Genomic DNA, 10,295 nt, shown 5'->3' with positions numbered 1-10,295 from the left:
TTTTACCAAACAAACAAGGGTTGTGTTAAATACACCCAAAAGTCAACTTTTAAAGGGGTGAGCACTGGGCAGGAGAGATAAAAGGTAATAATAATCATTAATTATTACCTAACTATTTATTACTCAATCATTAGCATCTATTATTAATTTTTTTTGCTGCAAGTCTTATAAAATTGAAAAACAACTTTAAAGACGTATTTATTTTAAAAAGAATTGATTTGAGTTATATAAAATATAAAACATAAAGTTAAAAAATTATTTTTTGAATATTAAAATATTTTTTTATTAAATCTACTTTGGAAAATAAATGTTAAAAAAATTATTTTAATAATCAGTGAAATTTATATACGGTAATTTGTGTATTTCCTTTCATTTATGTTTTTTATATAAATAAGAAAATACAGAATAATTTTATAAAACTAATCACATTAGTTATAAACTCCACTTTTATCACCTTTCAGAAATCAACTTGTTAGCACTGTGCACGGTATAAACTCCACTTTTATCACCTTTCCAGCTCCATCAATCAGGTCTCTGCTCCAATTCATAATCGTGTATATCCGTAAGAAGCTTAAACAATTCATTATCCTCCTCATAAGTGGACGGGGTCCTTCGCCAATCCCAGGTCAGAATTTTCGCTTCATTTATCACCCGCAGGCGATCCTCGATCAGCACCCATACAAATTTGATTTGTGAATGTTAATCCCAAGCCCCGAGCATAAGTAAAGAACACGAAGAATCCGGGTGGTGCTCTGAAGATTCTCGCGAGACCACTCTCTTAAGATAAGAGCATGGTCCGCGTAGAAAAGATGGGTAATATCGGCTTCATCATCCGAGAAATTAATACCCTTCAATTCACCAATCGTTTTAGTTTTTTTCAACATCCAAGATTATGCTTCCATGACAATCAAGAATAAAAAAGGCGAAAGAGGATCTCCTTGACGAAGACCCTTTTCAAATTTAAAATTAAACGTCGGAGAACCATTAGCTAGAACCACGGTTCTCGAAGACATAAGAATTCCTTTAATTTAATTGCACCAAAGCGAAGGGAAACCCATTTGCTCCATAAAGGACAGACAAATTTTTTTTTTATCAAAACAAAAATCTACTATTTAATTGGTAAAAATAAATAAATACTTTCCTACTATACGTTTTTATTTGTTTTTAATAAAAACAAAGTTGTTGATTTAACTACCACGAAAGAGTTTGTAAGTTCAAATTTAATCTTTATCTCAGGGGTTAATAAAATAAATATAATAACATATTTTTTTTATCGAATACAACTATAATTATTAAAATCACATGTTATTTGAATATTTTTAGAAGATTTTTGAACGAAGTGCCATATTTATTGTTTTAATGTTTGCACGTTTACTTTTTTATTAGAGTCTCTTTATTTATTTATTTATTTATTATGAACTTTTTCACTTTGGTGTTTATAATAAAGTGTCTTGATTATTTATTTATTAATATTGATATTAATACTAATAATAGTATAACAGAATATAAAAAAAGTAACAAAAGCTATAAAATAAAATAACATAAATATTACTTTTGGCTTTAGAATAAAATAATGTATTAAAGTACTTAATCATTATCAAGTTTGACTAATTTGGTATATTAATCCATAAATTGGATGTATTTATCACACCCCAACAAACAAGATACAAAATTCAATTTGACTTATTAAATTAATTTCCTACGAAACAATACAATTACTTTGACAAACATTCTAGGATACAAATGGCACTTTGTAGAGAGTAATTCGCCTTAGACTGTGGGGTATGGTGAGACTTGGATTGGGGGCATGAGTTGACACGTGAAGTTCGAGCCCTCCACCGATGAGTGACATGTCCGTGAGGTATGGTGGGGCGTGGGTGCACCGCGTGGCTTGGCAGTTTATTAAAAAAAAATACAAAAAATTTAAAAAATACACACAACATTAAAAAAAGCATAAAATTTTATTAAATTCTTAAAAATTATGTAATTCCTAAAAATTACAAAAAAACCTAAAAACGATTAAAAAAAGCTAGAGCGTTAGGTAAATTTCAAAAAGCACGAGCTTGTCGAACGCCTTTCGCTCCTTGCTCCGAAACTCAATGTTCGCCACCGCCACCCGGTCCTCGTGGCTTAACACACCGCTCGAAACAGCTTCGTAGTAGGCTTTGAAACGATCAAGCTTCAGCCGTAGCTCGCGCCATTTATGTTAACACGCGTTCAAGTTGTGCCGATCGTGTCCGACGTTATGTCGGTGGCTTGCAAAGGCTTCCGGCCAATATCGCGTTTGACCGGGTTGTCGCCCCTTCATTGCGTCAACGACGCTCGTGAGGAGAGCTAGCTCTTCTTCATGTGTCCAAGAAGCCATCGAGATTGTTTGGGTTGGGGTAGCCGGTGGGGTCAAGTGAGTTTTGGTCGGGGTAGCGGTGGATAGCCAACAAGAATGTTTGGGTTGGGGTAGCCGGTGGGGTTGGGGTTATATTTATAGTGGATGTTGATTGTTGGGTTGGGGTGATCGCTTGGCTTGGCCAAACGGTTACAATTTAAATTTTAAATTACCCCGCTATGACATGACCAACGAAGCGAATAGGAGCCCGCCACATAGGATCGCTAGCCCGCCCCACGCCCGGCTTCAAACTCCCGCCTCTTGGGCCACGCCCCAACCCAAGCCCACCCGGGGTGGTGGCTTGGGCGTTTTCAGCCAACCCACGCCCCATACCCTATAGTCTTAGATCCTTGAATTCTACGCCAGCCACCAACAAAGCTTAGCCTCGACTTCTACGCCAGCCTTCCCGCCACAGCTGACAAATCAAAAGTCTAAAGGGCCATAACCCATAGGCTATTTTTCCTCTGGGCCATGCACAGTTTTTTTTTTTAACGCCAAAACGCTTTATATATATATTATATATATATATATATATATATATAGCCAACTAGAAGCTGGAAAAAAAAACAAAAACAAAACAGAAACGACAAAAAAACCCGCCACAACGGCCCAAGACACTACATCAAATCAACAATATCGAACTGGCACCATGAGCCCTTAAAATTCTTTATTTTTTTATTTCCAATTCAACGTTGAGCCCAAGATTTTAGTTCATCTCTGAAACTTATTGCACTCCTTACCATGACCACACATTATACTCCTTACCATGACCACACAATATAATTCTTTAACTCCTATTTTTCCTTAAAATGATTATCACAAGTACTTATGGCCATAAAAATCAACCACCGTTTTAGTTGTTATGTTTTTACTTCTTTTGATCTTTTACGCGCGCTTAAAATGATTTTAGACAACCTATCACAGACACGAAATAGCACTAAAAGGTTCAATTCGACATAAAAAAGAAATACATATTTTTGTACGAAAGATATTTTATGCATATACTCATATACATAAAATGTTCTTATGGATTGACAGTTTGGAACTAAGAACCGACCCGACTGGGTGTGCTTGTTAAAACTGAAGAATTATTCATCAAAAAGTTTAAATTAACCATTTAAAAAGTTTAGGACTATACATAACATGTTTTATAAAGAGACGAGTATTGTAACTGCATGTATTAAATACATGGGTTTACACATACCAGTTTCTAGGATTTGGGTAAAATTTGAAATCTTAGATAATATTTTACTTAAAAAAACAACTTAAATTATGACCTTGTCATCTAATACTTGCTAAGGTAGTTAAGCCTAAATATAACTCGTTTAAATTCTTATTGATCTTGAATCAGCATCTCTATCCCTATGGGTAGTGGTTGGGTCTATCTACATCCCACCCTCCTCCATAACTTTGCTATTTATTAAATTTACTAGGTACAATTGTTTTGATTAAATTGTGGTGGAATCGCATATTTACCTATTGCTACTTTATTATTGCTTCCTATACTTCCTAGCCAAACTAAACTTCCTATTTGATCCTCTCCCGGAATTTCAATTCTTTTTTTATTTATTACGACATCAAGCATATTCTTCCCCAACCAAAATCCACTACAAGTATGTTAACAATCCCAACTCAACAATTCCTGTTAACTTATGTTCACAGAAGTGCAAATCTGTAAGCAGTCAACTTATTGAATTCTAAGACAACTAACGACAGCAAATGAGCCTCTATATAGATAAATTGCAGGATTCTAGAGCAACATAAGCACAAAGCATAAGTCAAAAGGCAATGACATATCTTGAGGTATTAAGATGATAAAAGCTAGTAACACGACTACCTCAATATGCAATCTTTGCGCCTTTCTTGCTTCATGTATGCACAGAATCATTATATAGTACAAAAAGTGTTATTGCATTCTTCATGAATGATGCCTCGGGTTCATTTGTCGATTCTCAAGTGTCATAGAACCAAAACAGCACCAGAAAACACAGAGCTCTGCCATACCTCAAGCCCTTCAGCTTCTTCCCTGCTAACAAAAAGCCGTTCGCCACCCCCTTCGATTTTACTGATTATCCCTCTCTCCGAATCCTGCACTTTATCAATGTAGTTCCTCCTGAACGATTCTTCACCAATCTCCCTATCACTTTCACCATTCTGTGCAACTCGAGACCACACTTCAAGTCCACCATCTCTCCCAACAAAAACCTGTTTCTTATAACAATGCACCACACTATTACTAATCCCTCCACTAGTATTCCTCAAACTCGGATTCGTCTCTCGTAAATACACCCACGGATCATCCCCCAACTTCCTCAAATCCGCCATCGCCAGGTCACCAGACTTCGAACATATCTTACACATAGTCAGTTCATCCACATCAAAACTAACATCAGCAAACGAATCTCCAAACCTACTACTCCGCCCCGAACCTGGCTCGTTCGTCTCCCAAACCACATGCGCTGTTCTCGGATCCCATAGACGAATGTAACCAGAGAAACCGAACGCTCCAGACGTTATTGCGGTTGCAGCTAGAACTCCAAGCTCCTTCACGTAAGTTAGGGTTCCAGGAACGGTCGATTTCGATGAATTTCCGGACTGTCTACCGATTTCTGACGTCACCTGGAGCGTTGACTTATCAATCGCGAGTACACAATTCTCCTTGTGGTGCGAATCGAAAGCGGAAAACACGAGATCCGGTGAGTCGGTTACTGCGGTTACTCGAGCTTTATAGATCCGAGGATCTGTACGGTCGATCCACTCGACGGAGCCGACGCGACGGCCGTTAGCGAAGTTATAGAAATGAACACCGGAAGCAACATCCGAAGCAACGGCGGTTATCGGAGTTGACGTCACTTGCTTAATAGAAGTAATAGAGTCAAGGTGAGTCCGTACAGTACCTGCGTGCGTTAGATTCCAATCGTAAACAGAGATCTGGCCGCCGTGAGCTATCCAAACCGATCCGTCGTCAATCGCCGTGAAAGCGGTTACAAAACCGTCAGATGCAGGTCGAATTGTGGAGACGATAGCAGCGTCGATGCCGGAGAGTGGATTCGGAAGCATGGCAGACTTGAGGTGAGATTCGATGCCGTAGTATGAGGCTTCATCGGAGAGTTCTTGATCGGTGAAGCGGCGGGAGGTGGAGGGGAGGCGGTTGGTGCGGAGGAGGGAGAGGAGGACGGAGAATATTTCTGGATCTCGGTCGATGAAGATTGGAGTGGAGGAGGAGTGGTGTTGGCGGTTGGATAAGGCGGCGAGGAGTGAGTCTGGGCCGCCGGATTGGAGGGTGGAGACGGTGGTTTCGAAGAGTTTTCCGCCGACGTTGAGCTTGATCCGGTCAGTTGAGATTCCGTCTTCCATGTTCGTGATTGTTGATTGCAGTGTATCTGCTATTCTACGCCGGGTCGAGTCATGGTTGACGAAAGTAGTTTCTTCCTATGGGTGTTTTTGGAAAAGGGCTAATTACGAGAATAGCCAAGTTTTGGTCAAAGTTTCAAAAATAGCCAGTTGACACCCCATAAAATGGGCTTTCACGAATTTCGACACGGCTCAAAAAGAGCTTTCCTCACCACCAATTACCTTTTGCCATGTGTGCAACTGCAATTTTTTATGCGTATTGATGCCCCATTAGGACCCACTTTCACGTGCACCTCTGTTCATTCAGTCATCCTCTCTCTCCACCTGTATCTACTTCCTTCATCATCACCCCCCTACATTTTCTAGGGTTTCATTCATGATCAGTGTGTAAAACGTTCATTCAATGTCCACTTAAAATGGCTTTTAAGTGAAAGGGAGATTAAAAGCATATCCTTCACCCCCTCTGTTCATTCAATCTCCCTTCCATCGTCACCAAACACTTAAAATGATTTCAGTCTAAAACCACCAATGTCCACTCCCCAGATCCAGGTACACCTTTATATGATAATATCTTCATCTTCATTCTATGTGTATATATTTACATATATGCATATCTTCTTCTTCTTCTTCTTCACCGAGCATCACCACCACCCTCACCAGAGCACCACCACCCAGCAACCAACCACCACCCTCCACCCACCACAACCACCACCGTAAATAAACATAATCAGACTGTGACATCCTTCACACCCGTCACACTTTTTTCACCCGGAGAGAGTGGAAACCGGTGGCGACACGACGGAGAAAGTGGCTCTGAGGGGAGAAAACAGTGGTGTTGTATAGGTGGTTTGGGTTTAGTGAAAGTGAAAGGGAGATTGAAGCCATTTTTAATGGAAGGGTTTGGTGAAAGTGAAAGTGTTTTGTTGCGAATTATTTATTCAGGTGGAGTTAACTTTATGGTGGTAACGGAGATGCCTTCTCCGGCGTGATTCCGGTGGTGGGACGACGGACTATTTTTTAATGGAAGTGGAAGTGTGATGGGTGTGAAGATGTCAGATTCTGTTTATTTTACAGTACAAGAAAGAGGAACAGTTGATGATGATGAGAGAGAGAGAGGAGGGGAAACAGCTGGTGTTGACAGCAGTACACGTGGCAAAATGTGATTGGTCGTGAGGAAAGATCTTAACTTTTAATTTGAGCCGTGTCGAAATTTGTGAAAGCCCATTTTATGGGGTGTCAACTGGCTATTTTTGAAACTTTGACTAAAACTTGGCTATTCTCGTGATTAGCCCTTTGGAAAATCATCGTCCTATAGATCCCATTATTTGTAACACGATTTCTTCCTATGGGTGTTTTTGGAGAATCATCCACCTATAGATCCCATTATTTGTAACACGATGTTTTTTTTTTTTGAACGATTTGTAAGACTATGTTTTCTTTTGACAACAAATTTTTTGATATTCCTATGGAATTTGAACCTAACATTTTTCTTTGCCAATAGATCGATATCCCATTATTAGCTTTTATAAGATTATGGGCATGTTTGGCTAAGCTTTTCAAAACAACTTATTGGTTTATTAACTTATCAAAAAGCCAATAAATTGTTTTTGTGTTTGGCTAAGCCAAAAGTCCTTTTAGAAATGGCTTTTTGCAAAGAAGAAAAAGGAGGTTTCAAGAAGTCACAATATTGTGACTTCTTGGCCAGCTTTTAACTTTTCAAACTACAAATTACCAATATACCCATTCTTTACCCACTTATATCTAAAAGAATGTTCATTTTAGTCATTTTACACCAATAAGCTAATCCAAACACTTTTTTTAAAAACTCCTTTTCAAAAAGTCGTTTTCCCAAAAGTCCTTTTCCAAAAGTGCTTTTTAACTATAATAAGCTTAACCAAACATGCCCTATGTCATGTGGAATAATTAAGGGACTACATATACACCGAACTGAATATTCACATCCTTTTATACGATGCTGGTGGGTGTGGAGTCTCCTTTCCCATCTCCACATTACCATCGGTATTTTCCTCTTCCCCTTCACCGTTAAGGGGTGTGGTTCTCCTTCACAACCTTCCCATTCCCCACCAATGAACAACCAACATCAACAAGAAAAGCAGATCGGGGCAAACGGGGTTGAGTCCCCGAGCTCATCGAAATCTGGACAGAGGGGGGCGGGGGGAGGTGTTCTCCGACGGGTAAACGAGCCATGTCAGCTCCTCGATGTCGTCCATGAGCCCACACCCTGGCGTCTCATGTGTGTACGCCTATACGCATCGTATATCCTTTTTCAATTACCAAAAGAATGTCTGACTGTGTCATATCATGTCCTATACGGAACGTATAGGAATAAAAGACCATTTTACCCATACGTCGCCCAAACCATGGGTAAAATGATCTTTTTATACAATATTTATCGTTTTAGCAAGTTTTATAATAAGTACTGTTTTTTAAACAAAAAAAAACATTGTTAAGTATAGTATCGTATAGTATTATAAGTCTAGTATACGTCTCATATAGGCCTCGAATAGGCCTATGGATGTAGTATCGTAGCGTATAATGTAGTATAAGTCTCGTATAGGCCTATAGGTGTAATATAATATCATATCGTATCATATCGTCTATTATATGCCTGTCGTATCGTATAGGTGTATTATAGGTCTCGTATATGCCTATAGGTGTATTATAGTATAGTATACTATAGCATCGTATAGTATAGTATAGTATAGTATAGTATAGTATAGTATAGTATAATATAGGTCCTGTATAAGTCTATAGGTGTGGTATAGGATAGTATATTATAGCAGCGTATCGTAAATGTATTAGTATAGTATATGTATCAGCATATGTATCAGTATAGTATAGTATATGACGAGGTATGGTACTGGATCCGACCCGAGCGGTCGGACTTTCTTGCTATTTATCACTTTTATATAGTAATTATATATTATTATTGTGTACTAACTCGCGAAGCCCATCGCATTGTAGTTTATGCTACACTAGGCTGTGGGCTCGTAGAGACAACCCCTAATTGGGCCTGGCCCATTGAGGTTAGGGTTTTTCCCATATCTCCTATATAAGGAGGCCTCCACCTCCTTATTAGGGCATGAGATATAGGGCAACACTTTTGTAGCTGGAAATAGGGGATTCTTCCTCTATCGGCAGTCTCTACAATTGCCCACATTTCTCTCTCCTTGTTTACAGGTCTAGGATGAAGTGGAGAAGACGAGGTGTGGTCGTTCATCACCGTAGAAGTACCGACCTGCTCGGGTTACTCTTTTACATTGGCGCCATCCGTGTGACCCTATAGGTCACCTACTCAAACTTCTAGATCTATACCCGTCATAACTGATATGCATTACAATTTTAATATATATGCTTGAATTTGGTACGTGCTTTTAAGCATGAAGCACGCATTACAATTTTAATATATATGCTTGAATTTGGTGCGTGCTTTTAAGCATGAAGCGCTATATACAAATCTCTAAATTTAACAGATACCATAATTTCTTATGGGATGATATCACGGCTGCCCTGGCGGTCTCGTCGCCAGAAGAGCCACGGTTGTCACACCCCGACCACGTAGAACATACAAAACGTGGCGGAAACGTCGGGGAGTGTTGTAACAGAATCAATTGTTTCAAATCCATGGCAGCTGAAGTTTCGTTCTATTAATCAAACATGAAAGTTTACATTGTCTTATACAAGAACCAAAGAGTACATAACATAATTTAACTAGTTCTTGTCTCGTTTTAAGTCACTAAGGCACAGGTCCGCCTAAGTATGTCTTGATAAGTCCTATGCATCATCTCCTGAAAACACATGTGAAAATAGGTACGTCAGCATAAAAATGCCTGTGAGATACATTGGTTTTGTGAAAACGGAATTCATGACTTATGTTTGAGAAAATGTTTAGTCATGAACCTTGTAATTTGCTTTGTCTTGTAAATCATTTGAAAAACGATAAGATCAGATGATATGTATAAATAAGAGAACACTGTATGGTTAAACGGATAACCATGTAAAATGAGTTTGTATAAGATAAGTCGTTTGTAAAACAATGTCTCGTGAAAAGTGTGTTATTTGTATAAAATGTCATATGTCTCAAATTGAAATGATTCAAATAACGCTACGATATGTAATACCATACAAACACTTATATATAGGAAGTACCAGCGGCGTATCCACCATGCTTGTATCAAATTACACACGCCTCGTTACTTAATCACTTACTCAAACCAAACCATCAAGATGAAATGTTTAACAACGGTAGAAATGTTTATGTATAGTCAAATGTCTATTGTCAACTGTAAATCATGTCAACGGATACAACTGGTTTACACGGTTCAATGGTTACAAACGGTTCATATAATCGAAGGGTTAAGACGGTTCACATAGTCAAATGGTTACAACGGTTCAAAATGTAGCATAATGTGCTCATATGCTGGATGAGCATATGCAACAGAAATGCAATGTAAAACCGTGTACTAAGTACGCACACAATGGGCATACATAGCATGTAATGTAAAGCAATGTACTAAGTACGCACACAATGGGCATA

At 38.6% G+C, this 10,295-nt stretch overlaps 1 protein-coding gene across 1 annotated transcript; it reads right to left on the bottom strand.

Moving 5' to 3' along the window:
- Positions 1-4,001: 4,001 nt before the first annotated feature.
- On the bottom strand, positions 4,002-7,129 carry LOC110884469 (BTB/POZ domain-containing protein At3g09030). The gene is made up of 2 exons (XM_022132178.2): positions 7,039-7,129; positions 4,002-5,835 (listed from the first exon to the last, which is right to left on the bottom strand). The coding sequence occupies exon 2, from the start codon at positions 5,738-5,740 to the stop codon at positions 4,343-4,345; it is 1,398 nt and encodes a 465-aa protein (XP_021987870.1). The 5' UTR covers positions 5,741-5,835; positions 7,039-7,129; the 3' UTR covers positions 4,002-4,342.
- Between the last annotated feature and the right edge of the window lie 3,166 nt (positions 7,130-10,295).

Source organism: Helianthus annuus, chromosome 10 (assembly GCF_002127325.2).
Source record: "Helianthus annuus cultivar XRQ/B chromosome 10, HanXRQr2.0-SUNRISE, whole genome shotgun sequence".
NCBI classification, from domain to species: domain Eukaryota; kingdom Viridiplantae; phylum Streptophyta; class Magnoliopsida; order Asterales; family Asteraceae; genus Helianthus; species Helianthus annuus.
The sequence above is the reverse complement of the archived record's forward strand: the minus strand, read 5'-3'. Positions and strand labels throughout refer to the sequence as shown.